We start from the raw sequence: 19,121 nt of genomic DNA on the forward strand, positions 1-19,121 counted from the left end.
GTTTTCTTCGGATTGTCGAAAGACCACATTAAATTAAATTAATTTCGCGAGCGGGCGAGAAATAAAGCACATAAATGTGGGGCGAAACGCACCGTGACTTTAATTTTCCCGAAAACGAACAATTTCATTGTCCTAACGAGTTACACACTACAAACAAAATCCCATCAGTAAACCACAAACAGTGTTGCGAGGGAGAGCGTCTTACAATTTAGAAGTAACAAAAAGAAAAAGAAACCCGAATGGCCAGAAAGATGCCAGACATGGTCAGCTGGCTAACAACTGTTACGGAAGAGCTAATTTATTAGTTTCCGTTCGAACGTTAACCCAAGCGGAACCGGCAAACTCGAATCCGGGAAACGGAAAAATCGGGAACCTGAAAGTGAAGCGGTCCGGCTCGCCGTGCTGATGGTAGCTGATTCGGCCGGTTTGAGTGAAGGTAAGATACTGCTACGCGTAGGATTTGAAGGTTCGCCTTGTGGACTGCGCATTCCTTACCAGCCGCAAACAACGCCATTAATCTTCGGCACATGCTTAATGTAATAACGGTCCGCTCGTTGCACGTAATGTTTGTGTTCTGGCGTTTGAAATCGATTTGATTTGGCAAGCTTACTTCCTCTTGGAAAAGCTTCCAAGAACGGGTGTCCGGGGAAGGGACAGGTGAACGAGTGGTGAGTTATCTTGAGCGCCTGCGGCTGTAAATTGATTTTCCTGGAAAGGATACATTAGAAGAGATTAAAATTGTTCCCTTCGCTGTGGAAGTAAAGTTAGCAGCTATATTTTCCAGCTATGACAACACCGTACACCATGATTCGTACGGTTTGTAATGCATAAAAGCTCACGCTCACTCGAGACGCACGATGGCGAGATTAAGTTGTGCAGACACTATACCTTTGCTTAATTTTAAAGGTAGATTCATGGCTGATAGGGGTAGTGCACGGCAACCTGTTCACACCGTCCGACAGGATTCACACCTATTTTTCAGTCCGTGCCCCAGCGTCGACCGCGGTCGCCTTTGGCATTAGCGTCGGCAGCTCCGCCAGCTGGCTCGTAATGTTCGTCAGTATCATCACGTCCGGACCGCTGATGGTTTTGGTAATACGCTGAAACGTGCCATCGGCGCCGCGCGTATCGGTGGTTTCGCGAATCGCGTAATTACCATCCTTCTGGCGCAGGACCTGCCGGCAAGGGCCGGGCAGGATGGAATCACGATGCATCTCAAAGGCAACGGAGGAGGATTCTTCGTCATCTTCGTCGCTCATTAGCATTGACGTGCTGGTGCAATGATGGTGGTCGTGCTGTTGCAGCTGCTGTTGCTGCTGACGTTGCCTTTGAGGGTTTGGTGGGCAATGCTGCCACAGCATTGCGTTGGTAGGCGCGGTGGCTGGTATTGTTGAGACCGGTGCAGCACCATTGTTGGGGTGCATGGCTGCCGGACGTGTTAACGTTGTGTGTGGCAGTTCGGGGCCTCCGGACATTTCAAAGCGACCGGAACCGTCTGATGCATTTCTGCCCGCGACAGATGAGCTGTGTCGGATGCGGTCGATTAGCTTGCCGAGGTTCCGGACGATCGGAAGCAGCAGGAAGAACAGCTTATCGGGCGCTAGATTCTCACGTCGCCCAAGGACCTGTGGCACATCGATCGCAAAGCGGATTATCGAGCCGATGAGGCTGACGGTTAGCTCGCGGTTTGTTGGAATCGGAAGGGAGCGACCGGCGTTCTGCGAATTTTTCATGATGTTGTTGAAAGTTTTTCGCGCAGCGCGACGCCAGGAGCCGGTGCAGGACGCGTGGTATTTTGACGGGGGACGGTGGTTGCTTTGATTGGTGTTTTTTTTTGCTGCTTAAAGTTTCACCGGTTGCTATGTGAGACGGAGCAGACAGCAGACAGAAAAGACACACGGTTATGGTTGAAGCCACAGACAAACTGCTGGTTTCGGGAAGAAATTTTTTGTTTGTTTTTGTTTGGGTATTGTCTGTTCTTAATTTAATTTCAAAAATGTTTTGCAACGCTGTGCTTAAAAATATTAATCTGCACATATCCTAGATCGCTTTTTATTATGTTGCAGAATGTTGTTGCATCAAATAATGTTGCAGAATCGAATGAAAAGAATCGTTAAATACATGTTGTCAAACTGTCAAAAGGAGTTGGAGGAAAAGGTTTCCCATGACTCTTCCACATCAAATGTCCAAGCATCTTTGCCAGCGCCATTCGATGGAAAGGTACATTTGTAAGCAATAGTGGAGCTGCTGCAAAAGATTGTTATGCTCGGACGCTAATTACAGTGGACGCCCATCAATACTGGAACCGTGCGACTGATAAAACGAGCTTCCGCATCCCAATTTTGGGATGACCGTGACTAGGCAAAAGGTAAACCCAAACTCATGGTTAGCACACCGCCCGCTGGCACCCCGCAAGGACCGACAATCTGGACAAAGGGCGGGCGAAGAAACCCCCTCCGTACGGAAATCTGAGATTATGTTTTGTGACCTTTTGCTACACGTGCACCGGTTGGTCCGGTTTTTGTGCGCCATTCGATTTCCTTTTTTATGACATGTCGTGAAGTAACCAGCACATAAAAAAGCGCACCTTTCCCATCGGCCCTGATAAAGCAGCTGATATTCGAGGATTGACGACGGGGATCATTGCGCTGGTATGCTATCAACCGGAGTCAGTAGGTATGTAGATGCATGTGTGTGTGTGTGTCCGTAAAGACTCCGTCACAAGCTTATCGCAAACCTTAGATCTGTGTGTGCCTTCGAGCCATGAAACACTCCCGATGACCTGCAGAAAAGGATGTTTGCAAAGTCAGGAAACGGTGAACTTTTCTTTTCATCGTAGATCAACGATGCTGTGCTCTGCGGTGACATATCCTTTCGAGCGAAGGAATAATGTGGTCATCGGTATTGGCAACTTATTTATGTATACGTGTAAAAACTTCACCGTACCGGACCACCCCCACAGGCGTTACGGTTCGTGGGGCTAGATTTGTCGGGTGTATTTCTTTTTTTTTATCTTCTTCACATTGCCAAAACGATCGTGTGAGCTTAGAGCTAAAAAAGAAACGTATCCTGAGTAGGTTTTTCAGTTGTGTGTTGAAAAGAGCCTATTTCTTTCATCCCGATAAGTCTTTACCTTTAGAATAGAATGGATCGGAGAAATTGTACCGACTCTATAAAATTCTTATTTCGTCAGTGGCAAAGGCAACGGGTATTGTGAGCCGGATCTTTCGATACAATCAAAGATTTTATCTCCGTACGGTCACATCACATTGAAACACTGAGGGATGTAAAGGCAGGTAGTGTAAAATTGTGCTTCACAAGAAATACACGACCATTACATGGTGAGTTGATTTTTCTTTCCCTTAGCACATTGAGCTACAAAACCCCGAAATCGATCGATCAAAAATGAGCAGAGCAAAAGAGGAAAGCAGTATAAAAAGCTTAATGTTAGTGCGACTAGATTGGCTAACTACATCGAACAGTTAACTATTACAGGGAACGCGTTTATTAGCTATGCACGCACCGAAGTTGGAGCAAAAGCACGCTACTTAGCCGGAATGTAGAGCCGCAAAAAGGATCAAGAATAGCTCAAATCACCTTACGGAAAACTTTATCCACCACCACGACAACTTTCTCTGTACGGTGTATTGGCTTGACAAATTGACTCCGTCACAGGTGGTAGTGTCTGGAGCATCTGCTGCACGAGCAAACATTTGCCGCGGTGATTGGTCGTCGAACGACGAAGCAGTGCAGAAAGCAGCCGCACCTCCCAGCCAGTCCAGACCTGTCCAGCATCGAGCTGGAGATGGGATGACATGCGTCGGCCATACAGCATATGAGGTTTGGGACTCAACTCCACGGGGCGGCAATGTTTGCTTTCGCGAAAAACGCTCGGTACAGCGAATATGTGCGGTACGGTACACCGTAGACAGGTGGCAGCTTCAATATTGCTACGTTTTTGGCAGCCTGTGTGCACTGGCACCGGGTAGTGCTAACAAATCCGTAAACTGTCGATAGGATGGAGCAATAAAATAACATGAAGCGTATTATGTTTTCCTTTCATGTTTGCTGGCAGTGATGTGTTTGGGAGGGTAGAAGTGGAAGGGCGAACGATTTGAAGTACCGTGTACATTTGTATGATAATGGTTCAGGTTTGTTGGTGCCTTCGTCATCATTTGGTAAACTAAGCTTAATTAGGATGATTGATTGAATTGTGTTTAAATTTCATAATTCACCAGCAATCTTTACTTTGATCTTACGAAGGTATCCAAACTTTTCATCAAACGATGACTAATTGCACAATGCGCCTTAACAAAATTAAAGCAACGAGCTTAACGACATGCAGAAAAAATGAGAGAGAGAGACAGATACAACGGTAGAGAGATATATAGAAAGATAGAGAGAGAGAGAGAGAGATTGCGAAAAAGAGAACGAACGCCACTGTCCATTGATGGAAACTTTAAATTGATTTCTTAGAGCAAAGAGCTGCGGAGCCAAAAGACGGTACCGCATCTATTTCGAAACTATTTGGAAAGAAACTTAACATCTTATTGCATCTTGGCAGTGGTTTCAGCAGTTTCCAATCATGCCCGAATGGGTTTGCAAAAGTTTTTGTTGTAAGAGTTTTGGAGTAACAGACCACTTGGCCGTGGCCGTAAGCAATGAGTTGAAGCTGCGGCCATTTTTTTTTTGTTTGGTTGGCCTCATCCTCATCGCTCCGCTCCGGGGCTCGCCAGATTACCGGGGCAAAGAAGTTTGTGCCTGCCTGCAAATGCCACCGGGGAAAGGGATGGATTCGGGGATTTGCCATCCGGAAGGGATGACTTCCTTCCACACAAACGAAGTGAATTAAATATGCAATGATTAAACCATTCGACCGGTAAACTATCCCCAACAAAGGGAGAGTGAAACCGAAGACCGACCACCGTCATGAAGAGCGTGCGCGCGGGTGACCGTGGGTGGGGCGGGCACGGAATTAAAATTTACTTTTTTGAAGCTGAATAAGCGCTTGTGCTAGTGTAACGTTTGTGAAATGTATTTTCTGTGTGTACATATTCGCTCTTTCCGTGTGAGTTGTTTTGCCAGTTTTCATCTGTACGCTGGTAATAGTTTTGCTGGATTGCGCTTTAACAGTTAGTAAGGATTGGAACAGGTTTGGACAGTAGGGTAAATGTACCTATAGTGGTGCTAGTACCAATAGTGGTGCTATTGCTCTAAAATGCGGTTCATAGGGCAAATTAAAAGTATTTAAGTTATTTAAGTTAGTGTGAAATGTTCTTTAGCCTTTTACAAAGGGTTTAAAAGTTAAATGGGGCCATTCCGTTACTTAGTGACCGAAAAATCCATTATTTTGTGAAATGTGTCATCATTTTTCCAAAATCCTTAGGATTTCATAACGAAACTCATATTTCTGTTAACGTTCTAAATGATCACATACCCACGCAATTACTAGTTTTTCAACATGACTGTTATGGAATGTTATTGTTTTACTAAAATTATTGGCATTTTGACCATATTTATGCATTTTTAAGTGTTTTTTACCATAGTGCCATTATAGGTACACAAAACAGGCATGTTCCTATAGTGGTTATAGTTATAAAATCAATAAATACAGGTCATTTTAGATTTTTTCGAGGAAATTTTTGACATGTCGTACTGTTTTCCCTGAAATAAGCAACAGAAATGAGTTTTATGTAGGTAATTTACCAAAAACAGGCCAAAATTCGCTTATCTGCCTGAATGAAAAATGAACTTCAAATCAATCACACTCTTCCGGGTGTTGGTTGATGACAGGTGTGATGCAGTACTTTAGTGAATAGTTTCATCAATCAAATTTATACATTTTTTATGATCAAATTACGCAAGAAACCAATATTATGGCAGTAATCGTTGCTATTCACACGAAAACATCTTCAAAACTAGGTTATATTGATATTATACACTTTTTTGAGGCATCCTTGTTTACCACCACTATAGGAACACAATACGACGACTATAGGAACCATACCACCATTATAGGTACAACGAAGCAATCACAAAAATATGTATTTTTTTGTAAATGTGATGTGTTTCATGGTAAAAATGGTTGCGATTGCGAAGATAAAACATATTCCAATTGCTATGTGTTAAAATATTCAGAAATTGTCCTTCCTGACACTTTAAATCCATTAAAACACATCGGTACCTCTACAAATTGCACCACTATTGGTACATTTACCCTATATAGGTACTGCAGAAACTCAAGCTGTGAGAATATAGCGAGGGAATAGATGGATAAAACTTGAAGTTAAAAATTAAACAATGAAATTTGTGATGCAATCACAATTCATCCCACAAGAGTATAGTTGCCCATGTAAGTTGTTTCTATGAAAAGGGGTTACCATAATCGGTAGTTTCGAAAATTACTCCCAATCAAGAGGAATCATCTGTGAGTTCTTCTAAAAAGGTGTAGTTATGAAATGGGTAATATTTTAAATTTATACGGCTTATGGGTTTTTAACCCACGTAGGGCATGTTGTTAATTACTATTAATCCATTATGTTTTTAATACGATGTCACTAGTCTACTTGTCGCTAGATGTTCTTACAAAGTCGTAACGATTAAACACTGAGTGGAGTGAGTGAAAATGGTAATACAGAGTTTACAGGAACTGATCGCCGTTTGTCGCAAGCACTATCGTAACCGTGTCATTCAATATCCTAGTTTTGGCGTAATGCATCGTCGTTTGCGCGCTTTTAACGTCATTGCGTAAATGTTTTAGAGAAAGCGCAGATGAATACCACATTCAATTGCAATGGGCCTACCACAATACCCATTCCACATATTCTTACCGGCATTACAAATACTTATGTAATACATGTAAATACCACATTACTAATTCAGCAATCCCTTATTTAGGCTCATAAGCTACCTTACGAATTCACGACCAAACTTTAGAAGCAGACGGCTACGGGCGACTTTGTAGCGGTCTAAGAGAACATCGATGGTGAAGTAGGTGGTGGGAGGGAAAAAATATCAGACTAGAATTAGATTCCTTAACTATGTATGTAACAGTAGCAAATATTTAAATTCCCCTAAAAAATCAAGCCCCAAATGGACCGTGCCGCCATACGTAGGACTGACTATCCTGCTATGGGAGGATCAATAAAAAATATTAATATAAAAAATATTAAAAAATATACATTTTTACTTATTTTGATTTCCAAACAATTATTACATGCCAAAAAAGAAAACTTTTGATGCGTAAAAAAATATAATTCATAAAACTCTTTAAACAAAAGTTATAAAAACACTTTTTCAAAATCGCTTAACATATTTTTCTCTAAAATACTATAATATTTTATGTTATTTTTATGTAATATCTCTCTCTAGAATATGTTATTTATTAATTTTGAATTTTTGTTATTTTTGAACAATTTTTAAATGCGTCAGTTAACACAAAAAAAACTGTTTTTCGAAGCGTTTTTATGGTTATGGCACGACAATAAATTTGTTTGTTTTTTGTAATAAGTCATGTAAAAATGCTTTAAAAACAAATTTTGAAACAAATATACGAAGATGTGAAATAGTATTCTGCACAACTCATTCATTCACTATTTACAATTTATTATTGCAACTCATGCATAGTAGTGGTAAGCGCTTTATATACACTAGAAGTAAAAATTCGATTCGTTTTTATATCTTTACGTGCATTTTTGTTAAATTCAAGCTACACAACAACAAACAAAATACTATTTTATTTAATCCTACAACGCAGTTCTAGTTATTTCTGCATTCTAAATCTTACTAGATAGATAGATAGAAGCTGATGCCAGGTTTATTACGGCTTCATATTGTGGAGGCTACTGAGTGACTGAGTACGCTCCGAATAATTGTAAGAAAATCGCTCCGTGCGTCATTTGTAAGCGCAAAGGTTGGAAATTCGGGATAGTTCTCTAATTGTTAAAATCGACTTGATAAGATTGTATTATTAAATTGTATTTGTTGTTCAAAATATCTTTGTCATGTTTGATCAAGAAACATCGATGGGAAAGGATCATCTTTCCGGATAGTTAAAATACTCAATTTTATTTGATTTTTGCAGTAATCATCGCATCATCGAACAAAATATTAAAATTTTGTTAAACAATTAAATCAAACCAGATTAATTAACTTTGCAATTGATTCGCTGAAAATGCTTGTCCTGCTCATTTCAGCACAGAAATTTTTGTAAGCATCGGTTTAGCTATAATACACCTTCATCGTAGCGTATCGTTTGTGTGTGAAATGTTTCACCTTTCAAAGCACATTATCCGTCATTGATTATGTATTATCAAGTTGCTTTCATTTTGTTACAAGCTCGCCGGTTCTCATGATGTGTGTAATTTATACATTTTAATTCTACTGAAATTCAGTGCTACGCATTGAAACCGTATATTGTAATCTAATTAACGAGAAACGCTCCGTGCGGTGTTATCTTCGAAATAATTACTCAACGAACATGTGAATTGTAACATTTTCAACAGCTCGCTTCTCGTTCCCTTTTCGTCGTTGACTGTCGATGATTGTTTTTTTGTGTTTTTTTTGCTTCTGCCTGTTTGCCATTTCCAACCAAACAACCTCGAATCTGTTGTGTGCTTTTTAACAACGATGAGAGAGACAGAGATAAAATTGAGCGGAAATATATTACAGTTGTAATCACCAACGTTTTTGGACACATAAATTCAGTTCATTAACGGCAGCAGAATCAATAAAAATGATGGTGCGGTGGTGTTGTGCAAAATGGACTACAATGTGTGCTGCGTGCAGCTTCGAGCATTTGCGCTGGAGTAAGGTGGAGGAGAAACGGGGCGGTGGAACCGCTGACCTTTTATCGGTTCGTCGGTGACGATGGACGACAAGGGTATTTTGTGGTCGACAGAAGTGTGCGAAAGTCCGGCACGCATGGGTTATTCATGAGCGTACCCTATCGTTCGCGTTGCGTTGACATGCCTTGAGAAAAGTGAAGAAAAATGAAGTATAATTTTCCGGATGAAGCGCACGCAGCAGATAGGATAACGATGTTAAACAACAACCCACTCTGATCGATCGCCCCGTCGTCGGTGTGTGGGATAATTAAATCAGATTGTCCCAAAAATACCTTCCACGCGTGGAAACTATGCAAGTGGAATAATCTGTACATTGTAAGACTGCTGAGCTTTTATTTTACGGCAACTGTTGTTTCTTTTCGAGCTGCACAAACAAAGTGAATCCATTGGCCTGTGCAGGGCTGTACAAGTACATGTTATAAAAGCATATTCCACAAAGAAATGTTACGCTACTTAGGGGAACGTGAATAAACATTAAAATGACATTGAATTTAAAGAAGAACGTAGTTGGACCCTCGTCGATGAAATTGAATTTAAAGTAAAATTATTCAGAAAATCTCCGACGTTGAAATATCTTGAACGCATTCTGGTATTCATTGTATCTGCGATTTGAGGATGTTGTTAAACTATTAAAGATAAGGCTAAGAATCTTCTGTCTGAAATCTTTCAAAAAGTTTATCACATTTATTTTAACTGTGCTGTAGAAGTAAATAATATGAATATGCAAAATGATTGCACCTAAGGTGTTCAAATCCGTTAAATGAACTCAATAAACGGTTACACAAACCCATTATTTATCACCCTTTATCGCCTTGTTAAGTAAGGTATCTGACTCTTGAGTAAGTATCTGCTATTAATTATTCAACTCTTGTTCGGATAGGTATACCTAGAGCTTAAAACGTAAACTTGTGTAGCATATCTGCTTTACAGAACTTATTATAAACCACACTATAGCATTATAATACTTATTATATAATTATTAATAATTAATAATAATTATTACACTTATTATAATATACAAATCAGGCGCTACTGCAGGCAAACTAGGTGAACCGAGCACCAATTCAATTTCAGAATTGTTACCAATAACAATAACACTTAATTAAGACAAAAACACATTCCATAGCCAAATGTACGAAGAAATCCATAACTTATTTTGAGTACAAATAAAATCAACTCCGACCATGGCAACTCAGATTCATTTGGACTGCCAAGATAGGTCATTACGCTTCCTAAAACTTTGCCTTCCTACTTATTTCAAGATTTTAGTTATGTCCCCCTACCCAAGGTAAGGCTTCTAAACTCCAACGTTTTCAGTAAGGGAAACCCCTTCCGGGTTTCCATCATCGTCTGGACGATCAAATGCCGGGTTCAATCAGTCCGCTTCGAACAGTTCGTTCCACCTCCGCTCATATCAGTAAAAACTGACCTACCGCTACGGTACTCGACGTTCAGTTGTGACGTATGTACGATCATCACATTACATGGCGAGCGTATCTAAAATCGAACATACTACACTTGAACAAACTCACGATATGGTCGCTGTTTAGTACACGTACTTTAACATGAAATGTTTGGTATATGTTTCTAGGAAATAATAGTATTGAAATTTTTATTTTTTTCAAAAACATATTCAATTTTCATTCGGATAGAACGGCTACAATTTTATGTGTAGACGTAACATTCCTTAATGGTTGCAATTACTTGTTTTGCATATCTAAGTTTAAAAATGTTTCAGTAAACATTCGTATCACTTATCAACTTAAAGTCTGTTCTTTAACATTGAGAATCATCAGCCAACTTATTAACCCCAGCCATTCACTCACAATCAGTCAGGCGTGGATAGCAATACGTGGAAATCCAAATTGATTCGCAGACGAAGTAAGAAAAAAAAATCAATTGCATTGACACGCACAACAGAACCTCAAATACCGTATTGTGATCGTGATAAAATCACTTCTACGAATTACAGACAAAAACACGCCGTCTGTGTTGAGTGGTTCTGAAACACCGAGAGTGTTTTTACATCTCGTGACGATTTCATATTTTTAAAAGCAACGCTGCATTGCTCGAGGGATTGGATGATAGATTAAAATATGATGCTAGGTCTAATCTTAGAACGTGTGCGCACTGAGCACGAGATAAGGAAGCAAAAAGGGGAAATAATTCGTTTCTCTTTGGTGACAAACAAAAAATCAAACAGGCACACTCTTGTACACAGTAATCCCAGCTGAATAATGTCACAGCTCGGGATAATAATTCGTAAAGTGTTTTCTATAGGAAGCCGCGTTACTGCACGATAAGATTTGCCGCCAAGATAGATTTTGAAGATGGGAGCTACGGAATGATCTAATCAGTTCGAACACTAGAGGTTTCTCGAACGCTTTGTGCATAGGAGGAAAGAAACCCCTCAGTAAGATACACACTGTTTGTCGCGGTTTGTCGTAGCATAAATCGTTGTGCATCTTGTAGTAGAGGTAAGTGAGTAGAAGAAAACAACAAAAAAGTGATCTTGTACTCTAGTAATTATAATATAGTGCTCAGAAATATTTATAATTACAGTGAGCAAACATATTGCGAAAGAAAAGTAAACAAAATGGGGCATAATTCGAGATAAATCTTCAGCTATTTGCTTATGCATCAGTATCGATCGTTCTGCACGTGCAAGCACCAACGCATGTTTAGTGAATTAGTTACCATGAAGCATCGTACCACATTGGTATAGTTTATTGTGGCAATTTAATTTCGGCCATGGTAGTAGCTGCGGCCTTTCACAAGTCATAATCAACACGTTATTTTTTAATGTTCATTATGGTCGAGTTGTTATGCAGCATTATTGAACGAGCTAACAATGTGTGCTTTGCGCAAGAGTGTAAAGAGGCAAACAGGCAGCCGATGTTGCAGCAAGTGTTAGATAAATAGTAAACCATGGCTCTGGTTGGTTACACGTCCTCGTGCACCACCCGCGGATAATTTGATTGGGTTGCAAATGATTTATTTTGTGTGAGAGAGTGTTTGTGTATGTGTGTTTATGTGGCCATGCTAGCAGCAAAACGTGCTCTTCATAACAGGCATTGCAGCCAGTGTTGGTCAGCAGATTACAATTGTCTTGAAGCAATTTGTTTAAAATTTACAGCCTCCACCGCACTCCGACGGTTTGGCAGTTTACCGAAGGGTGCGGTGTTTTACATCCGATAGCGGGTGAAACGACCAGGTCAGCTTGAAAGTTCCAACTGACTGTTCATTCGAAGAATTTGAAGCAATTTAAACGTACACAATATTACTATTACAGATTAATTAAAGGTCAACGATAATTTAGTTAAAAACTGAGTTTTATTTAGTATTTGTAATTTGTAGTAGTTCTAGTAGTCTAGTAGTAGTTTTTCATTATTTCTAATATGTTCTACTGTTTAATTTTATTTACACTGATCTGTAAAATAGCTCAAAAACCATATGTAGTAGTCCTTAAAATTATAAGCACAATCATCGCTTTACTGGATAGCTATTTCTGAATTAAATGTTTTAAATTTGAACCCAGACATTATGAGATCACTTTTCGCTTCACAGCAGCGCAGGAAGGAACACCGGAACCCATTTTGCACTAATCGTTGTCCAATTGTGTGGGCAGTACGGTGATATGTTAATGAGTCGAGGGTACATTCCCGAAAAATTATAGCTTTACGCGAGACTCGGTTTCGATGGTCACGCGTGTGTCACCGCGTGTTATGACCCCTTAACTAATTCATAATCGCATAACCAGGCTCATCCACGGAGCTGCTGTTTGCATAATCGTCGCCTACAGAAAAGATTAGAAATGTTCTCGTTATTTCTGTGTGTGTGCGTGTTTTTTTTTTTTTTTGGGTATGTTCACCCACTGCACAAATAGTCATGCTCTGGATGAGCACTTTGGTTTTGGTATGTGTGGCATATTTGGTTAGCTTGTTCAAATAACTATAGCTTCATAGAACGGGGGACCGACACCGGGACACTGGTCACAGAGACAGGATTATGCAATCAAAAGAGATCTTTTACCGGATGCGGACAGTAGTGGGTGGATAGCATGGTGTCCCAACTTCCTGGTCAACCTCTCTCTGTCTCTCTCTTTCTTTTTCTTTCTTTCTCTCCCATTCTCTACATCTATCTCACTCTGTTCGGTCCTTTACCCTTATGATAACCCCTTTCGTGTGGCATCAGGTGTATCAGTGTTTGCGTAATTGTATGAAAATGCAAACACAGCTAATCACGGAGTGGTGAGCCGAGGCAGCTGCCATCAAATGATTAAGAAATTAAGTTGATCCAGGCCCACAGTGATAGTCACTTCATGTGTCTCTCGTCCCGAGCCGCGCACCGCAGGAATTCAGTGTCAAATAATGGTGATGCTGAATGGCGAGATAATCCTGTGTCAATATTAACGTTTCCAGCGTTTGCTGTACTCAGACTGGATTTTCGGTCCTTTTTTCAATCTCAAGAGGAGAGTACCCTGCACACGGCAGATACGTAGGAGATATAACGATGGAGCAAAACAAAACAAAAAAGAAGCTCGTAAGCACTTTTAATCCCGTGTAAAGCGTTTCATGCTTCTGTAACCACATTGTGTGGTTAAATGAGAAAATTAGAACAGGGTGGCTTCTTCCATAAAGAATGGCTACCAATAGGGGAATGAAATTGACAGGCTTTAGCTACAATGGTAGAAATAAATGAATTGACACGAAAGTAAGGCGATTATAACTGAAAAAGCTTTGATTGTATTTTGGAAGATGTAGCACCTATCCTAAGAGCCGAATCTGTGCGATGGAAAGTATGTCAATCAATTCTTGTTTATATGATGGAATGGTTTTAATATAAAGACAATTGAGATATACTGCTTGCATAGATGAACGAAGTAGCGTTTTTTTTCATTAAAATGGAATGTATTTGTTTTAAATTTAAACAAATTTAATTCTTTAAAAAGTCGAAAAGAATCTACAAACATACAATTTGAACTATTTGTTATCTTGTTTAATTGCTTTAGTTCATGTAATGGAAGGTTAAAATGCAAGTATAAAAGACAGCATTAAAACTAAATTGAACAACATGTCATGTTTTGGAAGGGTTGGCCGGATTTTGTTTTACTTTTTTTTGTTAGCTGATAGCCTGCGCCCTATCATTTGTTGCAACGCGTCCATCTAGAATCTATAAGAATCTAGAAAAAAGACTTTATTGTCAATAGATTTACTTCATTTTCCTTTAATATTGATTAATTTTAGTCTGAGTTATCTGCTTGTAAGGTAGACAGCACTGCACGGACTTATCTCTTTGCCTTGAACAAATCACACACCAACACGAAGGTTCAATTACCGGTGGTACAGTTGCTCGAAACACAAAGACTGACAAAATAGCTTTAAAATGCATGTTGAATGCTTCCGTGGAGATAAATTCGATCGCCACTGCATTGCTTTCCTGCGCTGCAGATGAGAGCAAAAGACCTAGTCCTGCAATTGTATACTCATCTCCACGTTCCGTACAATTTCCTGCGATTTGTCTATCTGCTCTATCCGCTTTCTCGTTCTCGAGAGCGTAACAAGCGGAGTGAGGCATCTTCTACAGCACTTCACCTGCAACATGCACGCGTTGTACTCGCAACAATTTCAAAAGATTCCTTTCACCAGCGGCACCGGTTGGTGTTGGTTTCGCACAGAAGCCAGATGAGCTCTAGAAAGCAAAGCCTCTGCACTCCGTCTGATGTGCAACAGCAAAGGAAAGAACACAGTGAGAAGTGCAATTATAACTTTTTAACAACATTATCTTTATCGTTAATTATGCACGGAGCATGCGACAATCACGAGCAGGACAAACTATGCGCATCTCCTGCCAGCTGCAGCAGACGAAAGCTTTCGGTAGGAATATGCCCCCGAGCCCCATCACGAGCAGCTGACCTGAGTAGTGCACTGCGGCAGCAAGCTACACAACCGCTGTGTGATCTATTGTTTTGGTTCAAAGAATGTTCCCTCCACCCGCTGGTAGCTGGAGTGTGCTTTCGAATGAAGTGTAAAAATGCATGTAAGTTAGAGGAAAGAATTTATTACGATGTTTAAGTAGAGATCTGACTTAGGAAGGCCACTCCGGCTGGTAAGTGGCTGCTATGCGTGATTTAATGAAGTTTAATTGTGTTAAACTTTCTCGATTACACGCTCATGATAAGTCTTTTGACTAGCTTTTTGAAGTACATTGTTTAGTGCAATGTCAAGTGTTGAGCAGAAACAAAATGATAGTTGTTCATTAAAAGGTTGCTCTCACTAGTTATTCTTAAATACAGAAGCTCGAAGTCTTTTTTTTTGCTGTTTAAAGGCTACAGTAACACATTTTGTATTTAAGGTGAGATTTCTTACATAAACTAGTAATTGCAATAACGGGAACACATAAAGAGTTCTTTTCAAGAAATAAGCAACAATGTTGCAATTTAATGAAATAAACACCATTTGTAATTACAGAGACCTGGTTGTTTTTTATGAAGTTTTTTTTTTGTGTTAACAATTTTAATTATTTCATATCACAGCAAATGCCTGAACTACAGTCAGAATTCAATAGTTGAACGCTTTTTAGTTGGCATGATTTTTAGTTGAACGCTCGATAGTTGGCTGACAGTTCAATTAAAAAGTATGCGTTTGTATGGGAAAACCGGTTTTTGAAAATTTCACAAAAATCTCATGGCCTGCCGAGACAAATTTCATATTTTTTTTGTATAGAAAAACTTACCAACTAAAAAGCACATATTTAATAGTTGGCAGGAAATCGAAGTTCAGAATGTATTTTTCAAATCTTTTAACATTTACAGGGGTTTCCAAGTCAGTTTCGAATGTAAACATTGTTATTCATCGCATCCAATATATTTTCAACAGTTGTCAGATGGTTTATTTGATTCAAAATGAAATCAGTTTCAACGCATGATTTTCAACACGTAACACAGAACTGTCAAACTCAAACCAGCTTGAGTCGTGTTGAAAATCATTAAACAATTAAACAATTCGAAACTGACTTGAAAACCTTGTAAGCTGGTTAAAGCAAATTCAATAGACAATTTACCATGATTTCATCGAAAATGTACCTATTTCCGTATGTCCATAATTGGAGGAACTGAACATCGGTGTACAACTGTCCTTTTGGCCGTAGTGCGTCGTTTACAAGTGAACGAATCGGATTTTTCGTTGTTATTTTCGAAATCTGATGTTTTAAGCATCATTCATCTATAAAGTGTTATAACATCGAATGAATTTCATCTAAATAATGCAATTTTGAATGACTTTCATATGAAAAAATCTAAATCTGAACCCGCTTGTGTCGCCCTATTGCCAAATGCGCTCTTGTTCTTCTTTGATCGATAATTGGACAATGGCTACGATTTTTCATTCAAACAAATTCAAACAGATCACCCTGATTTGTGCTCCTGTGCGTATCGCGCTGTAACGGTAGCTGGCTTCGGAATAGCTTCCAGGTGATATGAAGTGTGTCCAAGCATGGTGTTTTCAGAAAAGTGTAAGAAAGTAAATTTTAGAAGGATTAGCCCCATCAATTGTGCGATTAATTGAGCTAGAGCGTATCAGTACAACCAGTGATAGAAAACGGATATTTGAAACTATTAATTTTACGTATTGAATGGTGTTTACATACTTAAATTGATGCAGTGAACTTATTATTACTTGATTTGAGATAAAAAATGTCACAAAATATTTTTTGGTGTTAATATCTACGAGTTTTGGCCTACAGCCAGTATTGGTATAGCTATGGCGAATTACTAGGAACACTATAGCCATAATTGGTACCTTGAAATGGAATTTTCAATTGTATTTTTTTCTATTTTGATAAACAATTAGTCAAAATAAAAATACCCTCATGTTGTACACAATTTAGGCTGCAAGAAGACATACAGACTTTTAAAATATTACTATAATTTTATTTTTTCAACATATTTTTTATTAAAATATTACTATTATTTTTTCAGGAGTAAAATCTGTATCTTGATGACATAATATAGCCATAATTGGTAAGCTTACCCTAGCATAAATTCATTTTTATTTTTCATTTTTGTTATTTATTTTGATAAACCTTCCAAATTTATGTTGTATAAATAATTTAATTACATAGATTTATGTATCGTTTTCGATCGCATGTTCGCATACATTTTGCATGCCTGGTTCAAGAAGAGGTAGGGAAAAATATTGCTAAGATTTTATTATTTTTAGAGAAATAACATACATATACATTGATCAGATGTATGCAGACAAACACAAAACTAAACGTATCATCGTAAAAGTGGAAAACAGATTGATGTTCTTCCGCATTACGGTCAAACACGCGATCAGATACGCTTGCCAAACTATGGACTTGAAACTCCGTGGGCAGTGCACTTATTTACAGGTTGCTAATTCACATTCAAACCGATAAGAAGAAAAAAACGTGTATCTGAATCGTATGTCAAAACGTGTTGCGACTAATCCATGCATTCGATGTTGTGCCACTGTCACAGTAAAACCGTTCCCTCACATTTGTTGCTCTAAGCCTACCGATATACCGGTTATGACTGATAAGATGTCACCGGAGGCCGATTGAAGTCCCAAAGTAAGCTAGTGCCGCAGCTGACCGTTTAAAGAATTTGCGCTTCACAGTGGACGTGCCGTTAATTAAAGATACCTTGCTTCCCTTAAGATAAGCTGCGATAAGGTGCAGGCGGCTTTGGATTCACTGATAGAGATAGGTTTGTGGCGGACACCCATCTTAGAAATTAGTGTTGCTAAATTTTTGACAGCCAAGCTACAGATGTGTTTTGAACGTTGGTACGAGAAGAATCTATAACCCCAGTTGGCCTGCGTGTTTTTTTTACAGAATTGATCGATAGAGCATTGAAGAAATGGCATCAAAAACAACAAAGAACGTGCAGAGTCCGATTGCACTGAATCAGCGCTCTACTGTAATCCGAGATGGAATTCAACCGTTGGACTACTTCGGACATTGGGATGGCTTGGGAAAGGCAAAAATGGTCAACACTGGCTCGTCGGCGATGGTAAGCAGAGGTTGAGGTTGAGGTGGCATTACCTATTAATTTTGTTTCACCACCACATTCATCTTTCCACTGTGCCTCTAGATTACCTTCAGCGATCGTCCATTCCGGCCGTTCATCATAGGAGGCGTCCTTGGCAACAAGTACATTTTCGAACAGCTACACTTTCACTGGGGCATAGGCGATGGGTCCGGATGTGAGCATACGTTAGAGGGTAGTACCTATTCGATGGAGGCACACGCCGTGCACTACAACGCTAAATATGGCAGCTTCGCGGAAGCGGTTGACAAGCCGGACGGTTTGGCCGTGCTGGGATTCTTTGTGCAGGCGTACGGTAACGATGACTGCCCAGCGTTTGATAAGATCGTCGCCGGCCTGCAGTACATTCGCAGCCCGGACGCGCAAACAGAAATCGATGCGGATTGTCTCGCGTGGATGGGAATGCAGGAGCTTAACCGTCACTACTACACGTACAAGGGCTCGCTTACTACGCCGCCGTACTTTGAAAGCGTAACTTGGCTGGTATATAAAACGCCGATTTACGTGTCCAGTAAGCAGCTGGAGGCATTCCGGCAGCTGCAAGCTTGCCCCAAGGATAGTAGCAAAAAGATTGTGAACAACTTCCGGTCAGTGCAGGTGCCCCAGCAAGTGCCGGAGGTAGTTTTTGTGAGAAACAATCATCCCGTTGTGCTTTCGAAGCTGTAATTTTGCTGTGAGAAATTTGTGTGTTGTTAAAAATTGTGTGAAAATAAAGATGATTTATAACTGTTAATCATGGTTGTTTGATACTGTTGGGCCGATCATTTGAGAAATGATGGTAAATATAGGATAAGGTTTAAACGATGATACGTAAAAAAATCTTCTAATTGATGTAGGAATATATTTGAAGAATACATTTGTTCTGTCTTATTTTAGTTAAATAAAGGATTTTCAGCAGTTCTCTTCACTATAGCGTCAAAGAATTCATTTCACATCTGGAAGTTTTTAGAAATTTGCCAAAAGTATCATAGCTACTGTAACCCTGTGTGTGTACAATTTAAAAGTAACATAACATTGATTGCAATTTTAAGGTATTATATAAAATGTTGGTTCCAAAAATAAATGTTTTTTATCAAAAGTTTGATGCAATGTTTGATTTTTATATTTTTTATAAAATCAACACTGTTTGATGAATCAACACTGATGATCAAATGAATCAATGATAGAGCCTTTTCATTACCCTACAGACAGAAGCTAATGGC

General features: G+C 39.4%; 2 protein-coding genes across 2 annotated transcripts; one reads left to right on the forward strand and one right to left on the reverse strand.

The window, feature by feature from the left end:
* Nucleotides 1-242: 242 nt before the first annotated feature.
* LOC133390987 (uncharacterized) lies at nt 243-2,384 on the reverse strand. Its single transcript, XM_061640498.1, has 3 exons — nt 2,381-2,384; nt 889-1,837; nt 243-708 (listed from the first exon to the last, which is right to left on the reverse strand). The coding sequence occupies exons 1-2, from the start codon at nt 2,382-2,384 to the stop codon at nt 972-974; spliced, it is 870 nt and encodes a 289-aa protein (XP_061496482.1). The 3' UTR covers nt 243-708; nt 889-971.
* A 15,224-nt stretch (nt 2,385-17,608) lies between these two features.
* LOC1274749 (carbonic anhydrase 2) lies at nt 17,609-18,652 on the forward strand. Its single transcript, XM_313941.5, has 2 exons — nt 17,609-17,883; nt 17,965-18,652. The coding sequence occupies exons 1-2, from the start codon at nt 17,731-17,733 to the stop codon at nt 18,583-18,585; spliced, it is 774 nt and encodes a 257-aa protein (XP_313941.4). The 5' UTR covers nt 17,609-17,730; the 3' UTR covers nt 18,586-18,652.
* Nucleotides 18,653-19,121: the final 469 nt, after the last annotated feature.

The sequence above is a fragment of the Anopheles gambiae genome, chromosome 2 (assembly GCF_943734735.2).
Source record: "Anopheles gambiae chromosome 2, idAnoGambNW_F1_1, whole genome shotgun sequence".
Classification (NCBI taxonomy): domain Eukaryota; kingdom Metazoa; phylum Arthropoda; class Insecta; order Diptera; family Culicidae; genus Anopheles; species Anopheles gambiae.

Coding starts and splice junctions, on each gene's coding strand:
- LOC1274749 (XM_313941.5), top strand. CDS start 17,731: ATGGCATCAAAAACAACAAAGAACGTGCAGAGTCCGATTGCACTGAAT. Junction 17,884..17,964: donor ACACTGGCTCGTCGGCGATG/GTAAGCAGAGGT, acceptor CTGTGCCTCTAG/ATTACCTTCAGCGATCGTCC.